General features: G+C 52.1%; 1 protein-coding gene across 1 annotated transcript in view; it reads left to right on the forward strand.

Moving 5' to 3' along the window:
- TEAD4 (TEA domain transcription factor 4) overlaps window positions 1–18,973 on the forward strand; it is a 78,269-nt gene that overhangs the window by 50,971 nt on the left and 8,325 nt on the right. Inside the window, exons 5-11 of the mRNA XM_070409535.1 lie at window positions 2,111–2,175; window positions 2,641–2,703; window positions 5,371–5,499; window positions 6,604–6,647; window positions 7,161–7,216; window positions 9,239–9,378; window positions 10,407–10,580. Of these exons, the coding sequence (XP_070265636.1) occupies window positions 2,111–2,175; window positions 2,641–2,703; window positions 5,371–5,499; window positions 6,604–6,647; window positions 7,161–7,216; window positions 9,239–9,378; window positions 10,407–10,580 (671 nt within the window). The remainder of the gene's footprint in view (window positions 1–2,110; window positions 2,176–2,640; window positions 2,704–5,370; window positions 5,500–6,603; window positions 6,648–7,160; window positions 7,217–9,238; window positions 9,379–10,406; window positions 10,581–18,973) is intronic.

An 18,973-nucleotide genomic window follows, 5' to 3' on the forward strand; every position in this document is an offset into this window, starting at 1 on the left:
TCGCGAGTGGACTCATCTCTTCATCCATTTGACAAATACATGCCAGGTATTGGAGACGTAGACCTGAATGGAGATGTGGCTCCTTCCTTGGAGGTATTGGGAATTTAACAGGAAAAGATAGAGAATTGATAAGCTGCTCTCTGTGTACAAGGTGTGGGCTAGAGAAGCAGCACTAGAACTATACCCCAGATGGTCTGCAAGCTAGTGTCCCCTGCCTTCCCCATCCCTCCAGCTTCCCACCAACCCCAAGACTCCAGCTTGTTCTTCTCAACACCACATCCTTCAGCACTACAACTAACCTCCCAACTCTCAGGAACCTTCTCTTTGCCCCACTCTTTTCCTTATCCCTGGACTGGTCTCTGAATTAGACTGCTTACAGGGGCCTGAAGCATTTTACATTCATTTTACAGAAAAGGGAACTGAGCTATAGAGAGCTCAGTTTAACATTAAGCCAACATTAACGTCAGTTTCCTAAGTCTGTAAAAATTTGGTTGGAAAGGCTGGTGGGAAATCCTTTAAAGGGCCTAATTTAAAGAGAAGGCAGTTGAAGGCCCATAGAGGAAACCGACGTGCGGAGGTCCCATAGCTCATGTGTGGAGCTGCTGGGCTGGAGCCTGGCTCCCGACTCCCAGTTCTGTGACCCGTTTTCAGTCCCCAGTGGGATGACTTAGCTCTCTTGCCAGTGAAGAAAAGCATTTCTTAACTGCAGCATGAGTGCTCTAGTGAGACATAGGGTGGGACGTTCACTGGACTGCCCAAGGAGCCTGTGGAATTCCTGTCCCTGGAAAGCTTTGAGAAGAGACATCTTGCTGGATCTCGGTTTTAGGTACAGACCAGCCAGCCCACAGGGTGGTGTCCCCAGGGCCTGGTCCTTCCCTCCCCTCTCCCCCTGACACAGACAGACCGGTGCTTCCAGGCCAGCCAGTTCTTCTGGCAGACGAGACCTCCTGAGGGTGGCCTCTTAATTCAGCCTTGGCAGTGGGGAAAGGTCAGCTGGGGGGCCAGCGTGGCCTTGGCTGTGCTCTCTTCTTACAACCCAGGTGGCAGATAGCCCACTCGTCCTGCCTCCCCCCCTGTATCAGCAGCTTCCTTTCTCATAGCCACAGCCCTCCAGGCTCAGCGAGCCCAGCAGGGCAGAGCAGGCTGGTGGCTGGGCCTTCTGGTCCCAGAGTTGAAGCAAGGAAGTGATAGCTGCCGCTCAAACCCTCTCTCCCTCCCTGTCCCCAACCTAATGCCCTTCTTTATGGTCTAATCCTCCCATGGTCAAGGTCCAGCTGAATGCTCACCTGACCACCCAGCCTGCACTGACCACTCGTTCTCAGAGCACACTGCATGTTGACTGTCCGTAGCATGAGCTGGAGCTATTGTGTGGACACATGTCTCTCCCAAGCTAGGTGGTGAGCTCTTTGACCCAGGGAACCCCTTTTCATGATCCCATTTATGATAACAGGGCACTTTTCCTGGGTCTCTCAGATACAGCGTCAGCCTCTAGGATGTAGACCTGTTTTGACTGGTCGTCTCAGAACCATGGAGTGGAAGTGTGGTTGGCTTGGGTTTGTTTATCTGAGTTAAGGGCCTCAGACCTCGTCTGGGGATAGTCAGTGTGTCAGCACTTATTTCCCTGAGGCTCCCTGCTTCACACAGACAGGATATCGTGTAAGGGCCTGTGCATTTGTGGAGCTGGTAGGAACTGTGGGAGTTGCACAGGGAAAGGGCCAAGGCCCAGGCACTTCCTTGCAGCCTCTCAAATGTGCAGAAGGCCCAGGAGAAGTGGAAGCAGAGAGGTAGCTGCCAGGCTGTCATGGGCAGAGGTGAGGTGGCCACGTGATAAGGAGGCTCTGAGAGGGCGCCTCAAGCTGTGCATCCAGCAGGAGGCCATGGCCCTGGCACCTCCTTGTTCTCAGGTGACCAGCCCACCAGCAAGGCCTCATCTTCCTCTTGCTGCTGGGAGATCCCTGGGATCCAAGGATGGCAAGAGGGAATTTGCATAGTCCTCACCCCAGGTACCCACTCAAGGTGGGCAGGGGGTGCCAGAAGGGACCTCTCAGACACCTCATTTGCCTGCCTTTTGTCCTTCTCCTCCCACTGATGGCTCTTTGTTTCTCCACAGGTCGGAATGAGCTGATTGCTCGTTACATCAAGCTCCGGACAGGGAAGACCCGCACCAGGAAGCAGGTGGGCCCTGGGAGATGGGTATGGGTCCCTGGGCAGGCACCCCAGCACCAGCCTGCTCCCAAGGTGGGCCAGGTCCTCCTCAGGACTAAGTGTGGGCTCTCAGTGGGACCAGCTTTGATAGGTTGTCTCTTTTTGGTGTCCCACGGACAGTTCATTTTCCCTGCCGTCCCTACTGCCATCCCTCGTGTTCTGGGGAGTCAGCAGCCCCCTCCCCATCCTTCTCCAAGACACCAGAGAATAGAAAGCAAAGCACTGGAACTGCAGTTCTATTTATTTCCCAACTGTGGACAGAGGACTGAGGGCCCCTCATTGACTGACCCTTTCTTTCATTCATTCATGCATCCATTTACTCCTTTAGTCCACAGAAGTGGATTGAGGCCCATGGAGGGTTGAGGGTCAGGGATCCAGGATGGGGAGCTAGGCTGTCTGGGAAGTAGGGTCAGGAGCCTTCTCTTCTTGCCATAGGTCTCCAGCCACATCCAGGTGCTGGCTCGTCGCAAAGCCCGTGAGATCCAGGCCAAGCTAAAGGTAAGGCCCATGGCAGTTGTGGGAGGAAGGACCTAGGGCACAGATGGGCCGTGTCGGGAAGTTGAGGCTCTTTTTCCAGCGGCAAAAGGCTTCCCTTTGTGTTTAGGGGCTGGCTGCTTGTGTGTGGAGCCAGCATGCTTCTTGGTATTGGTGAGAGTAGGATTCAGCCTATAACCGCTCCTATCCACACAAGGAGGGACACTTGACCTTAGAGCCTTGTGTGCGACTGCCAGGCTCTACAGCATCCGGGGGCCACAGGTCAGTCTCCTGCTGTGCTCCCTTCCCCCAGGGGCAGTGCCCTCACCAGATCACAGCAGAACGCCCTCCAGACCCCACTCCTTGAAGCCTCCTAGAGCCCCCTGGCTAGTGCCATCAGCTGGCGCCTGCAGGGTGGTCAGGTATGAGAGGCATTGCTGTGGGTGGTTGGGATGCTGCTGTGGGAGCAGGTGGAATTCCTTCCCACGCCCTGCTCTCTGGGACTGGCAGTTCCTTCCCCTCCCTGGATCAGCCCCTCCTTGAGTGACAGGTGACTGTTCTGTGGAGGGCCAGCTGCTGGCAGCATTCCCCTCGGGACAGCCCTGCTCCCCACAGGACTCAGGCCTCTCGGACCCTGGCCAGGGGGCCCTTTTCGTGAATACTAGGAGGAAGCATTGCATGGAGGTGTTAAGCCTCTCCAGCCACTTGGTAAGAAGAGCTAATAACATCTGGGGGCAATAGACTAAGACCAGCAGTTTACAAACAATTTTTGTAAAGCAGTGTAAGTCCCTTTGGTTTTGTTTCCCCCAAATATCACCCCAATTTGTTATTAAAGGAGCTACTCAGGTCAACACGAGGTTGGTGAGGAACAGACCAGAGGCCAGGGACTCCCTTTTTCTATTCACCTCTCATGCCCATGGCTCTCGAACCCCAAAGTACTGCAGAACCCAGTTTAAAAGCCCTGGACTACATGACCTTGAAGGTCCTGTGTGGCCCAGTAGTTCATGATCCCGACTCTGGAGGTTCTGAATGAGTGGGTGGGGACGCCTAGGAAGCCACACCCTACTGCCTCTCAGCTTTTTCCTCCTGCCATCAGCCCAGCTGTCCCCCACCCCCTCTGTCCCTGGACAGCTGGCTGGGCCTCAGCTGTTCATGCCTCCCTCTCAGGCTGGCACATGCCCCTCCAGGCCACCCTGAGGGTCCTGGAGCCCAGCTTGCCCCTTGTTTCCCCCTCTAGTCTGCCTCTGACTCACTGGGACCCTGGGCGGGGACCAGAGTTGGGAACAGACTTTCCAGTGTTCTGTTTAGAGTTATTGAGGGGAAATTTTAGTGCCATTGGGGCCTGGCTGTGCGGCTCACATTTGCTTAGAGGAATTGTACCTCTCCTTGTCCACAGGCTCTCACTTGGGGCCTAGGGACAACCACTGGGCAGACATCAGGGAGCCACGAGCCCCTTAAATAATATGCAGATTTTCACACTTACGTGGAGATTGGTCTGAGGATTTCATCATATTCTCAAAGGGGTTTCAGAGCAAGTTCAGGTAGAAACCCTCTGGGTTTCAGGCTTGGTCTTACCTGACTCTGCCTTGTGCTGCATGAGCTGAGGGGAATCACTGCCCCTTCCTGAGCCCCATCCAGTCTCCCCATCTGTAAATGACAGGGTTAGGCAGGGTAGTACCCGATAAGCATACCCTCAAGTGAGGGTAAAAAGCATTATTAGTACTGTTAGTATTATTAGCAGAGTCATAAGTGCTTATCTGTTCAGAGCCTGTGCAGGTGAGTCCATTCTTCAGGTTGGGCCCACGGAGGGCAGATAGCCAGTGTTTACATCCTGACCTGTAAAGGGCAGGGCGTGCTGGGGGGCCCCACAGGGCAGGATTGAGACAGGTGGGGTCACAGGAGACTGTCCGTGCCTCTAAAAAGCCCAGGTGACCAAGGACGACCCCCTGCTCATTCAAGGGGGATCCGACAGAATTATGTATCATCTGCTGTAAGCCAGGTGCCGCCCCAGCCACCGATGGTGTGGGGATGAGCAAGAACTGAAAGGTTCCTATTCTCAACTTGTAGTCGCCAGAGGGGAGGAGGGAGGATGGAAAAGGTGAAGGGGAATAAGTAGCACAAACTTCCAGTTATAAAATAGATAAACCACAGGGATGTAATGTACAGCACAGGAATATAGTCAGTAATACTATGATAACTTTGCATCATGGCGGATGGTTACTAGACTTAGTGTGGAGATCATATTGTAAGGTATGTAAGTGTCAAGTCACTATTTTGTACATCTGAAATTAATATACTATTGTATGCCACCTATACTTTAATAAAAAATTGTTTTTTAGTCCGAAAAATAAGTAAGTAAATAAATAAAAGGTCCCTGTTCTCCGGTCCATGGTTTGTAAATGGAAAGATATGGTCTAGCAAATGATCTTCAAAGTCTCTTTAAGTGCTAGTCAAATAGGCAGGGCAAGTATTGTGCCTCTTTGACAGATGAAGAAACTGATCTGAGAAACCACGTGACTTGCTCAGAGTCACAAAGCAAAGTAATAGCTTTGCAAGGACATAAGCCTGTTCCCTGGGGCCTGCCTAGTCCAGGGCTCTGGCCACGGATAGTGGGACAGCTTCCCTGACCACAAGCCCTCCCTGCCTCGCCTCGCCGCTGCTGAGGCCCTCCCCTCCACTGTCTTCCCCCAGGATCAGGCAGCTAAGGACAAGGCCCTGCAGAGCATGGCTGCCATGTCGTCCGCCCAGATCATCTCCGCCACAGCCTTCCACAGTAAAATGGCCCTCGCCCGGGGCCCTGGCTGCCCAGCAGTCTCAGGGGTAAGTGGGGCTGCCTGGAGCCAGAGGCCAAACCAGCCTCTCCTTCTCGCTCCTCCCCCTTCTGCAGAGCCAGAGCACTGGCCAGACCAAATTTCTCCTGCTTGAGTCCTCTCAGGCCAGGCGAGCCAGGGGGAAGGAGGGACCAAGGACCGACGGGCCATGCTGGGTGGCAGCTCAGCTGGTATTGGAACTACCTTCCTGGGGGTATCGGCAGGAACACAGCAGACCTTTCACAAAGGACAGAGTCGCCCCCATTAGCTGACCACCCAAGAAGTTCTACAGAGTTAGCCTAATGGACAAAAGGGGAAGCTGAAGCTGGGGGGACAGGGGCTGAAGCTGGGGCTCTGGTGCAGCACCAGCGTGACCCTGAGTGGCCCTGCCACTTGGCCTGGTGCCCACTCTACCCTCGGGTCCCCACTCCTTCCAGCTGCAGGGCTGATGTCCATCAACAAACTCCTGTTCAAATTTTAAATGTTTCGGCCTAAGAGCTGGCCTCTCAGCCATGGCCAGGTGGCTCACACTTTCGGAATGGTCCTGAAAGGCTCCTCCTTTCCAGGGCTGTGTCCTCACAGGGTTTTCTTGGCTGTAGGGACTAAATGGGTCTTCAAGAGCCGCCGTAGAGGTAGTGACAGCCCTGCCCTGGGCTCGGTGCAGCTCATGTCTATCATTTTTTCAGAGGGTGTTCCAGAGAGCATTAGTCCACAGAATGTTTAAATAGATATGACACAAAGTGATTCTATGCATAAGTAAGTTTGGGGCACTTAGAACTGCCTTGGTTTCCTGACTGTAGGACTGTTCACAGCCTTACGTGCTGCTGTGCACTCTGGATCTCTCTCTCATGGAGGAATACGAGATGCTGTTTACCAGGCTGGGTGCTTCTCCCAGGGAGCACCATGTCAGCAGAGCGTGTCCAGAGACTAGAGTGCCTTGAGACACACTGGGATGCTGCTATAGCCAAGCTCAGACAGTAGCAGTAACTCTCTCCCTGCACCCACTGGTCCAGGCTCCAGCTCACCTTCCAGCTGAGGCCACAGCACCGTCTCCCCCACACCAGGGCCCTTGTGCACATGGGCTATGCTGACTCTATGCTTTCTGCCTCCTCAGTTTTGGCAAGGAGCTTTGCCGGGCCAAGCTGGAACATCCCACGAGTGAGTATGGCCTGCTACCAGCTGCTCCCTGAACTGAACCAGAGCGCATAAACTCAAGAGGTTGAGCCTGGGCCGCAGGGTGGGGCAGGGCTGCAGTTTGGGGTCTACCTTTTATTACGGCCTTGAGCTTGGGGATCCAGCTCTCCTGCTCTCAGACAGCAGCTCAGTCTACACTGTGGACACCCTGTGGTGGCTTTTGCCAAAACACCAGTCTGTCCATGGGGTAGCAGGGCCAGGGGTTGGGACCCCAAGGGAAGTAGGCTAGGAACCAGGGCTCTGGCTGGCCTGGGAGGGAGGGATAAGAGAGGGATGGGTTTTTCAGTAGACATGCTGCTTCTGTGGATCAGCCCTGAAACATGAGGGAGTTGGCAGGAGAGGAAGTGGGAGGCCAAAGCCCACCAGGGCCGCTGATGACCAGGCCGCCGGGCCTGCCACAGAGAGCGATGGACGCTGCTCGAGGCTCTGGGGCTGCATCCTGCCCAGGGCTTACACCTCCTCTCTCCCCTCCCGCAGTGTGAAACCTTTCTCTCAACAAACCTACACTGTCCAGCCTTCGCTGCCTCTGCCAGGTGGGTCTGCAGTGAACAGCTCCCTCGCCCGTCGCACCCCTGCAGCTCCCGCCTCCAGGTCCCAGGTGCCTGGCAGCTGGAAAGGGAACCCTTACTAGCAGAGGGAACCCTTCCTGGGAAGAGGCCCGGAGCAGGCGCAGGTCCAGCAGCTGGGCCAGCACAGGAGCTCACCCCCTTGCACTGCTCAGGTGACCAGCTCTGTCCTTGTGTCTTCCTCAAGAGGGTCCCTCACCATGTTCCACTCAGCAGGGCAAGACAGGATCCTCGCTCTCAGCACCTTTTCTGGCTTGGGAGTAGCTGCTGCCCACATTCTGCCTGGCCTTTCCTGCTCTAGGGGCTGGCTGCCGCCTGCGGTCCTCCCAGCCCTGTGCAGTCTCCCCTCCCCTGTTCTTGCCTCACTGGCCTCGCCGTGCTTGCTCCGGCCTCCTAGATCTTGCCTGGATTACTGTGGTGGCCGCTTAACTGGCTCCAGGTCTCCAGTCTCCTCTCTTCTCCCTGTAATCCCCCTCGTCATCTTTTTAAAGCACCCATTTCAGCATGTTGCTTCTAGGCGTGGAACCCTATAATGGCTCTGGTGCCTTCAGGATACAATGTGAACTGGTAGGACTTGCAGGGCTCCTCAGTTAAACCTCATCTTTCTCCCCTCTCCTCCCCCCCCCCCCCTCACCACCACTCTCCCTGCCTCAGTGCTGTGGCTCAGGCACCCACCCCCCACCCCAGATTAGGCGCCCTGCTGTTGGCGCCTGAGCACTCTGCACCCCCACCTAGCATCTGACTGTGGTCATGTGTGTGGCTGATTCGTCCACCTCCTCCAGTATCCTGTCCTGCCGGCACTCAGCAGTTCCTCGGGAAGCATGCTTGAACAAATGAATGACTCAGCTGATGCTTTAAGCACAGGCTAATGTGTCTGTCCAGCTCAGCCTTCCAGCCACCCCTCTGATTACCATTTCTTCTCCATCTCCCTCCTTGGACCTCAGCACATGGGGCCTCCCTTCCTCCGACTCCCAGCCTGGAAGGAACACTAGTGCCTTCTGGGTGGCCTCGTTGCTCTCTCGTCCGTCAGTCTCCAAGGCCTGGGCTTGTCCTTGCTTCATGTCCGTCTGTGCCCTCCTCTTCCCTCCACTGCACTTAGTTCAGACCCCACAGGACTGTGCTTCTGTCTGCCTTGCCCGCCCTGCCAGTCCTCCTCCAAACAGGAATAGGGTCTTTCAGAAATGCAGATCTGAGCATTTCCATGCCCTGCTTACGTAACATCCTGTCCCTCTCCCAAACCCTTAGGCTAAAATTCACGCTTCTTAGCCCAGCCCATCTCTTCAGCCTTGTTCCTGCCCCTGGTACAAACCCGTCCTTCTCTGCAGTTCTACCACAGACTTGAGTTTCCAAACTCATGGAGCATCTCACAGCCCCCAGACCTTTGCCTCTGCTGTGTCCTCTGCCCGGAACGCCCTTTCCCTGGCTTCACTAACTGCCGTCTACTTCTACGTCATAACTTCTTTCAAGCGTCGCCTTCGGAAAAACCTTTTCCGACCACCCCAAGTTGGACTAGGAGCTCCTCTTTGGTGCTGAGTGTATACCTTGTCAATTTTAATCCCATTCATGACTTCCTTTACTGCAGACCTGTATCAGAGTGCCTATCCTGGGCCAGGCACTGCTCGGTGCTAGAGCGACAGCAGGGAATCCCACAGGAGACGTTCTCTTCTCGCAGGGCTACGTCACTGTGGTTAATGATGGTCTGATAGCTCCGCTGGACCAGAAGCTCCTTGAGGGCGAGAACCCAGCAGAGCCTGCCCTGGAAGCCCTTTCGGTCCAGCAGGCATGCAGTCTCTCTGGAGTGTGTGGCAAGGGGGACTGAGTTGTACCAGGCAGGCTGAGCCCTCCACCACCCGTCAGAGCCCATTGAGGGGAGATTGGTGATTCCCTTGCTAGCATGGTCTCACCGGTGGGCCTGGGGTCCTCACAGAGGCTGTCGGCAGGGAGGGCGTGTGTGAACAGGCTCACATGTGCCTCTCCCACTGCCTGCAGGGTTCGAGTCTCCTTCAGGAGCCGCCCCATCACCCTCAGCGCCCCCAGCACCCCCGTGGCAGGGCCGCAGCGTGGCCAGCTCCAAGCTCTGGATGCTGGAGTTCTCTGCCTTCCTGGAGCAGCAGCAAGACCCTGACACGGTAGGTCCTGGTCCCTGTCTGGCTGCTCTTTCACCCTGGAGCTCCCCCACCTTCTCCAGCTCTTGTACCACCTGCTTCTGGCTTCCTAGCCCAATCCTGCCCCGCTCAGCTATGGGCTTGAATTTAGGTTCCTCATTTCTTTGCAGCCTTTCCTTCCTTTGAACCTCTTCCCCTTTTCCTTTCCTTCCTCAAGCCACCTCCCTCTTCTTTCCTCACTTCACCTTCCCTCTCTCCCTGTGTATCTATTGCTCCCATCCCAAATCCCCCACCATGGTTTCTTTGCTCCATGTCCATTCTCTCAGGTCCTCTCCCTTTCCTGCTCCCTCCCTGACCTCTATTCTTCCCTCCATGTTCTTTCCTCCCAGTGAACTGCTCATCCCAGCCTCACCCCCAGGCTGTCCCATCCTTTCCCTATGGCTCTGACTTACATCCCCCTTCAGCGGCTTGTTCCTAGGGGATCAGTGTCACCTGCAAAGATCAGAGTGGCACGTGGAGGAGGCTGGGCCAACAGGGACTCTGTGGCCATCTCACTTTGACATTCCCAACTTGTCGTTTAGCTGAGGGACTCATTAGTCAAACAAGCTCCTACTCAGAAGACCACTGTGTGCAACAAAAGTAGATTTCATTTGGTTGTAGCAACAGAGGCACCCAGCCCTGTCTCCATGGGTGGAACATAATTTGAAAACACCTCTAGGTCAGTGGTCTGATCTCTGTGAAATAACAGAGGCCCAAAGATAGAAAAAGACTTGCCTAAAGACAGTTCATGGCAGAGGCAGGACTACGAATAATACAAATAATAGCTACAATTTATTGAGCACCTACTGGGTGCCAGACACCCCACCAGATACTGTATACCATTAATTTTGCTTTATAGTCAGTCCTTTGTCTCCATTTTACCAGTGGGGAAACTGCAGTCCAGAAAGGTGAGATTACTCACTCCCGGTCACATGGCTGGGATCTGCGCTCTGGTCCGTTTTGTCTGCCCTGCTATCCCTGCCTCTCCCTCAGACCAGCTGTTCTCTCCACAGTACAACAAGCACCTGTTCGTACACATTGGCCAGTCAAGCCCAAGCTACAGTGACCCCTACCTTGAAGCCGTGGACATCCGCCAGATCTATGACAAGTTCCCAGAGAAAAAGGGTGGACTCAAGGAGCTCTTTGAACGGGGACCTTCCAATGCCTTTTTTCTCGTGAAGTTCTGGGTAAGCCCTTGATAGACTTCCACCCTACCCCCAGCACGTTGATGAAAGAGGAGAAAAGAGGGAGTGGCATCCGGTGTTCCTGTCGTGGTAGAAACTTGAGGAGCACAGGGCCAGTGAGAAGGGGAGGAGCGAGCATCGATGGCTGAGCCTGGGAGTTGGGCCAGTGGGGCTGGAGAGTTGGGCTAGTACGAGGCCCTTTTCTTTTTTTAAATACACTTTTATTGATTTCAGAGAGGAAGGGAGAGGGGGAGAGAGAGATAGCAACATCAGTGATGAGAGAGAATCATCATTCGGCCACCTCATGCATGCCCCCTACTGGGGATGGAGCCTGCAACCCGGGCATGTGCCCTTGACTGGAATCGAACCTGGGATCCTTCAGTCAGCAGGCTGACGCTCCATCCACTGAACCAAACCAGCCACGGCACGAGGTCCTTTGCTAAGCCATGGCAATGGCAACGACGCCTGGCACAAGAACAGCCTTTAGAAGGCTATAGTACTGGAAGACTTGCAGGAGATACTGAGGGGTAGGTGAAGAGCCAACGTGAACCCCCTAGTCACCTGAGTCTTTGAATGGCAAGTTCTGAGTTGGTTGTAGGGCCTGGAGCAGGGCAGTTGGTCCCTAAAAGCTCATCTCCAAGGACAGTGCTTAGAGAAGAAGGCTGTAGGGCTAGGAAAGGTCACCCCAGAAGAAACACTCACCTAACTTTACAAACAGTTCAGCCTGTGGACTTGGGGGGGAACTCTACCCCACAGATGTTATGTGGGTAGAGTTCCATCCTTTCAAAACATCTTCTTCAAGACTAGGAGGCATAATTAATACCTGCTCTAGAGCTTGCTTCTGAAGGGCCCAGTACACACAGAAAAGGGATGTAGAGCCCAGCTGGCATGGCTCAGTGGTTGAGCATCGACCTATGAACCAGGAGGTCACAGTTTGATTCCTGGTCAGGGCACATGCCCGGGTTGTGGGCTTGGTCCCCAGTGTGGGGTGTGCAGGAGGCAGCCAATTAATGATTCTCCCTCATCGTTGATGTTTCTTCCTCTCCCTCCCGCTCTGAAATCAATAAAAATATATTTTTTTAAAAAAAAGGGATGCAGGGAAGAGTCAGACAAGTGCAAACTAAGCCAGCAGTGAGGAAGTGCAGGAAATCCTCTGGTTTGTGATTGGAGCCTTTGAATAGTTTCAGGGCACTGACACAAGGCCTGAGTGGCTCCTCCCACATTCCTCTGCCTAGCACCCTTGTTAACACCCAGAGACAGCTCAAGGTTTCGTATCCTTTATAAGGTCCCAGAACACTTTGATTATCTGAAAGCTTTACTTTTCACAGAAATAGGCTTATGCACACTAAATTTTATACAGTATACATTTCTAGGTGGCTTACCGGGCCCTGGCTGGACTCCTAGTCTAGCTCTCATTCACAACAAACCCTCGGGGCTGGCTCTCTCCAGAGAGGCAGGTGCTGGAACTGAGACCCACGGCCCTGATCTTTCAGGTGCTTAGATTTGCACTCTGCGAGACAGCTTGCTCCGGGAGCAGGAAGGCAGCTGGACCTGAGCCTTTAGGGTGGGAAGATCTATTAGGCAGGGATGGGGAAAGGCTATTACAGCCTGGGGAAGGCATAAGGAAGTGGGCTCTGGAGGGAAAGTCCTAGGTACAGATGTATGAGGGGATAACAGAAATGAAACTGCAAAGGTGTTAGATCCTGGGAGGCCCTGATCATACAGAAGTTTGGGTTTTAATCTATCCTGGGATGAAAAACAGGTAATCATTTATTTTACTTTTACCTTACTTTTAAATTAATGCATGTTCATGTTATATTGTTTAATACCAAGAGGCTTACAATGAAATGCAACAATTCTTGTCCCACTTCTCCCCAGTCCCAATCTCCAGAGGCAGCTGCTGTAAATGTTCACTGTTTATTCTGGCTTTATCTCCTTAATTCTAAATAATAAGCTTATACTGACATACCTGGATGTCACAATCAAGATATTTATTCTTATGTAGCTGAGAGAGGGGAAGGGAGGGAGGGAGAGACAGAGACAGAGAGAAAGAGAAACATCAATTTGCTGTTCCACTTATTTATATACTAGAGGCCCGGTGCACAAAAAGTCATGCACTGGGTGGCGGGGGTGGGGGGTCCCCTCAGCCCAGCCTGCGCCCTCTCACAGTCCAGGAGTCCTCAGGGGATGTCCTACTGATGGCTTAGGCGGGGAGCGGGCCTAAGCCCCAGTCTGGCCTCTCTCTGTGAGAGGCGACCGGGCTGGCCAATCAGGAAAGGTTGCTGGCCATCCCCCGCCCCCCCCCCCTCAACCCCCCCGCCATCGCCCCTCTGCTGCCGCTGGTCACCGCCCCCCCTTGCCATTCCCTCCCTCTGCCCACTGGCACGATTCTTGGCTGGCCTGGTGCTGCCTGCTCACTGGCCCCGCCCCCGCTGACTGGTCATTCTGCCGTTCACTCGATTTGCAGGTTTGATCCCAGGCCCTGGTCAGGGAGCATTTGGGAGGCAACCTAAATCAATGTCTGTCTCTCACATTGATGTTTCTCTCTCTCTCTCTCCATCTCCTTCCTTCCTCCCTCCCTTCCACTCTCTAAAAATCAATGGAAGAAAATATCCTTGGGTGAGGATTAACAACAACAAAAAAGAATAATTTTTTAATGCATTGTTCCATTGTCCTCTAACAGTGTGTAGTCTGATAGCATTCTAATTCTCTGTCCTTTGTTGTGTAACTTGTTGTGGGTGTCTTTTTTTTTTTTTTTGGTCTCTAGAAGTTTTACATTTCTTCTTTATCCCTTATGTTTTTGTTTATTTTTTTAATATATTTTTATTGATATTTTAGAGAGAGAAAGGGCGAGGGGGGGGGCGGGGAGGAGAAGAGAGAAACATGCACCCTGACTAGAGATCGAACCTGCAACCTGGGGATGTACTCTGACCCGGAATCCAACTGGCAACCTTTCGGTGCATGGGATGATGCTGTAACCAACTGAGCCACACCAGCCAGGACATATCCCTTATGTTCTTACATTTTACATTGATGAGCTTTTGTGTTATTTTGCTTCCTATTTTTGAGCCTGACACTTGTTAGACACTTTTAATCATGAGGTTAGCATCTCTTAATTTTGGAAATTTCATTACTGTATTATTATTGTATAATAAACTTCTATTATTTCTGTGACAATTTCTTTCCCTCTTTTTCTTTCTGTTCTTTTCCAGGAACTCCTATTAGTCTGATGTTGGATCTACTGGACTTATCCTCTATGATTTTTATCATTCTTTATTTTCAAATTCATTTTCTTAAAGATTTCCTTAACCCTTTCTTCTAATTCTTCTGAATTAGTTAAGAGTATATCTAAGTGCATATTACATAAAACCCAAAGTAACAGTGGCATAAATAAATAGTTTGTTTTTCTTTCAGGTAAAGTAAGTTTGGAGGTAGGCTGCCCAGGGCAGGTCCAGCACTTCCCTAAATCACCAGGAGCTGACCGCTCTCTGTGTCCTCAGTGCCTGGCCTCTGTCCTCATGGTGGTGGCTGCTGGAGTCCAGCCGTCACACCCATATTCCAGGCATCAGGAGGGAGGAAGCCCGCTTAGTTCCCTTCCAGGAGCCTCCCTGGAAGTCCACACAACACTTAATTAGCTGTGTGTTGTGCCTAGCTAACAAGGAGCCAGGGAAATGTACTCTTAGTTGAGTAAATTGCCAAATAAAATCAGGGTTCAGTTGATGCATTTCTCTTTCTTAGTGGTCATGACACATTGCACACTTCAGGATGAATTAGATGAATGAGATATGGTGGCATTCTCTGCCACACCTGTCCAATGTTGTATGTTGACCATAAACCTTTTAATTTTTAAGAGCTCCTTTTGGTTCTTTGATTATATCCTGGTCTTGTTGGATAGATACAGTTTTTCTCTTATATTTCTGGGAATATGAAGTGAAAAAAAAATTTTTAATGTTTTCTTCTTCCTTTTTTGTCTTTGTTTCCCTTTAATCCCTTTTTCCTGTCTGTTTTGGTCTCTGTCTTTCAAGTTGGAGGGTTTTCTCAAATATCTATAATCCTTGGCCATGTTTTTTGGCCCATATTTTTCTAAATCAGCTTTATTTTCATATAATTCACTTACCATACAATTCACCAACTTGAAGTGCTCAATTCATTGGTTTTAGTATAGTCACAGAGCTGTGCAGGCAGTGAGTTTTAGAACGTTTTCATCACCCCAGAAGCAAACCTGTACCCTTGAGCCATCATCTCACATCTGCCCTAGGCAACCATTTATCTACTTTCTATTTTTCTATACCTTTGCCTTTTTGGGACATTTCATATACATGGAATCATACAATATGTGGTGTTTTGCATCTGGCTTCTTTCACTTAGCATAAACCAAGGTTCAGCTATATTGTAGTAGGTATTAGTACTTCATTCTTTTGCAAGGCTGAATAATATTCCATTATAAGGATATATCGCATTTTGTTTTGTTTTATCTGTGCATCAGTTGATGACCATTTGGTAGTTTCCACCTTTTGGTTATGAATAACTAGAGGCCCAATGCATGAAATTCATGCAAGGGTAGGCCTTCGCAGCCCCAGCTGCCTCGGCCCTCACAGCCCTGGCTTCATCCAAAAGGTCGCCTGGAAGGTCATCTGGACTATCGTTCCACTGTTCGGCCATTTGGTAGATTTGCATATTACACTTTTATTATTATAGGTGCTGCTATGAACATTTCTGTACAAGCTTTTGTGTAGCATAATGTTTTCATTTCTCTTGAGTATATACTTACTTCTGGAATTGCTGGGCCACATAGTAATTCTGTGCTTAGCTTATTGAAGAACTGCCAGACTGTCTTCTAAAGTGGCTGCACCATTTTACATTCCCACCAGCAGCATTCAAGGATCCCAGGTTGTCCCCATCCTCCCCAACACTTGACATTCTCTGTGATTATTGCATTCATATATATATATCTTCTTTGGAGAAATGTCTATTTGATGCCTTTGCCTATCTTTCAGTTGGGTTATTTGTCTTTTTATGAACTTAGTAGTGGCCCGGTGCACGAATTCGTGCACGGGTGGGATCTCTCAGCCTGGCCCACAATCGTGGCCAATGGGGGTCTGTTGAGGGGAGGGACCACAGGAGGTTGGCCAGCTGGCCAGGGGGAGGGACTGCGGGAGTGCACTGACAACCAGGGGGCAGGTCCTGCATTGAGTGCTGCTCCCTGGTGGTCAGTGTGCATCATAGTGACTGGTTGACCGGTAGTTTGGTCGACCGGTCTTAATGGTCACTTAGGCTTTTATATATATAGATAGATGAGTTTTCTATGTATTATAGATGGAAGTCCCTTATCAGAGATATGATTTGCAGATATTATCTCCCATTCTGTCAGCTCTCTTTTCACATTCTTTTTTTTTTTAATATATTTTATTGATTTTTTACAGAGAGGAAGGGAGAGATATAGAGAGAAACATCGATGAAAGAGAAACATCCATCAGCTGCCTCCTGCACATCTCCTACTGGGGATGTGCCCGCAACCCAAGTACATGCCCTTGACTGGTATCGAACCTGGGACCTTTCAGTCTGCAGGCCGACACTCTATCCACTGAGCCAAACCGGTTTCGGCATCTTTTCACATTCTTGATAGCGTTCTTTGAAACACAAAAGCTTTTCATTTTGATGAAGTCCAGTGGCATGTTTACTGTGTATTTGCTGTCCCTTCTCTTTAGGTAATGAGGAATCACTGAAGTGTTTGAACAGGGCATGGCATGGCCAGAGTTATGCTTAGTTGGATAAATCAACTGTCCAGACTGGAAACAAGTGGGAGACTGCTATAACATAGGTCCAGTGAAGGACAGCGATCTCTTTAGGACCCCAGCCAGAAAGGGCTCAAATAATCTTACTTCTTCTTCTCCCTCCTCTCCCTTCCTGCCCTGACCATGGGAATTGGAACCAGGAAGCTCTGCTCTGGGCAACCGAAGAGCATTGTCCCTGTACAGCCAGCGTGGCAGCTCCCTTCCTGCTGTGGGCCTAGGGAGGCTTCTGGCCTTCCCTTTGAGAAGCCTACACCGTCTTGAGTCCACCTTCCCCCAACCCCAAACCTGTCCAGGGTTAGCCTTGACTCGGAGAAGGGGCTTGGGTGATGTGATTTGCAGCTGTTCCTCAGCACTGCCTCAACTACCCTGAGGGTCAGAAGGGAGGCCTGGTTGGCAGGAGGCATTTATGGGAACACGACCCTGGAGTGGGGAGGTGGCATATTTGGGGCTCTTTTCACTGGCTCCTGCCTTCTTTTAGTTGGAGATAATATTCTGCATTCTTCTATCCACCATCTAGATGAGGACCATCCTAGACCTCCAGTTCCACACATGGGGGGAGACTGAGGCATGGAGTAAGTAGGGGCCCGGCCTTGAGCTACCCGGCCAGGATGAGCTCTTCCTGGGTCTTGTTACATACACGCAGTGAGGTGCGTCGGGGTGGTCGGTGAAGGATGACCTCGGGCACTGCTTGCATCCCATCACCTATATCAGCATGTTTTATCCTTGCCACACCCCCAAACGTAGGTCGAATTGACAGCCACATTCCCTCTTGGGGAAGCAGTCACAGAGGTGAAATGGCTTGCCAGCATCACCAGGTTCATAGTGGCAGGACCAGGATTCAGACCCAGGCAGTCTGGCTCCAGGGTGTGAGCTCAGAACCATTACACTAAACCTTGCCAGGTACCCGGGGTGCCCTCCATGTGGGGTCCTGGTGCTCCCCTTCTGTCAGAGAAGGCTCTGATTGCCTGGAAAAGGATCCCCTGACCCTGAGGAACACGGCTTATGGCGGCACAGAGAGAGCAGTCTTAGCCCTGCGCCCTCAGTGTAGAGCAGGGCAGTGGGGCTTCTTGGATTTCTAGAGCCCAGACATCCCTTGTCCTGTCTGTTTTGTAGCCTTGCTCGTGGCCCATGCCCTCTCCTTCTTTCTGCCTCTGTGAGGAGGTTGGAGGTGAGATTGATGGGAGCAGAAGGGAAGGTAGGGAAGCGTGGGGGCCCAGGACACACGATTAGGCCTTTGTGCCCTGGCCGTGGGCTGTGCACAGCACCTGCGCTATGCGGACCCAACGTAGCTCTTGTCTTCCAGGAACTTACATTCCGAGTGGCAGAATCCAGAATGGATCTCAGGGTCCTGGGGCAGTAACTGCTGTGCCGAGTAGCATGGTGGTCAAGCATGGCCCTTCCAGAATGTCGGGGGCACAAGGCGGGCAACACTGGGCCTCAACAAGCAAATCTCATCTTCTCTGGGCCCCTGTTTCTCCATCTGAAAAATGAGCAGTTCATTTTTGAGGGCTTGCTACAGGCTGTGTCTCTGAGGACCTGGAGGGAGGGGAGTGGGGGGAGGCGAAATGTCAGCCAGCAGTGAAGGGAGGCAGTATGCCTGCCTCCTCCAGCCCTGTGCCTGAGCTGGGCTATCTCTGAAGGCCAGAGGCTTGGGCAGCATGAGGACAGGAAAAATCAGAGATGGGGGCATTTCAGTGGCCACTACATCTTGGTGGGCATCTCCTCTTTCCCCTTCCTCTTGCTTGGGGAAGGTAGAGGCACCAAGGAAGTGCAAATGTGGGGAAAGAATTGCTCCTGTTCGCAAACCAAGAGACTTTTGGTCAACCGTAGTGTCCTCACAGGCAGCTTGGCGTCTGCAGACATCTGGACCCTCATCTCCTGGTCCCTGGCCTGCCCACTTCCTGCCCAGCCATCAGCTGGTGTGAGACTGGCCACGGGCAATGACAAAGGCAATGAAACAGTGCCCCTCTCCAGAAGTCTTCCTTTCTTCTCCTGCCTGGCAGTATTCCGCTCCCGCCCAGGCCTTGTGCAGGCATGCTGGGGAGATCAGAGCCCCGCTGGAGTGAGAGGAGGACTTTGATGTCCCCAACCCACCTCCCACTGAAAGTCCTGCTCTTAGGGAAGGAGTGGCAGCAGTAGCGCAGCCGTAGCTCAGTGGGCTGCCAGGACAAATTGTTCCTGGCTGGGAGGGGCATGTGGATGCAGGAAGGATTGAGATGTGAGCTGTGCTCTGTTGGATTCATACTGTGGGTTTTGGAGCAGGACTGAGAAGCTGAGACCTCCCCTCCTCCCCAGAACATAGGAGACTAGCAGAGGCCACCTCTGTTCTTGGGGTGGGGAGAGAGGGGACTCATGGACACCGATGGCCATTAATGCCGGTCTGCAAATTGAAAATGCTAGGTAGAGCTGAGCTGAGGCCATGAAGGGAGGAGAGTACCCCGGACTGGCCGCTGTTCCCTTCTGGGCCCTGACATTTCTCCCAGGCACATACCAGCACATGACAATGAATCTGAGCCCCTCCAGCCCCCACACCCAGGCTACGGCTGTCCGGCTCATCTGTCAGTCACCCGATCCCCCACACCTGTTCCAGGCATGGCCTGT

The sequence above is a fragment of the Myotis yumanensis genome, unplaced genomic scaffold (genome assembly GCF_028538775.1).
Source record: "Myotis yumanensis isolate MYYU_CA2020_CCGP unplaced genomic scaffold, mMyoYum1.0.hap1 SCAF_3, whole genome shotgun sequence".
Taxonomy (NCBI): Eukaryota; Metazoa; Chordata; class Mammalia; order Chiroptera; family Vespertilionidae; genus Myotis; species Myotis yumanensis.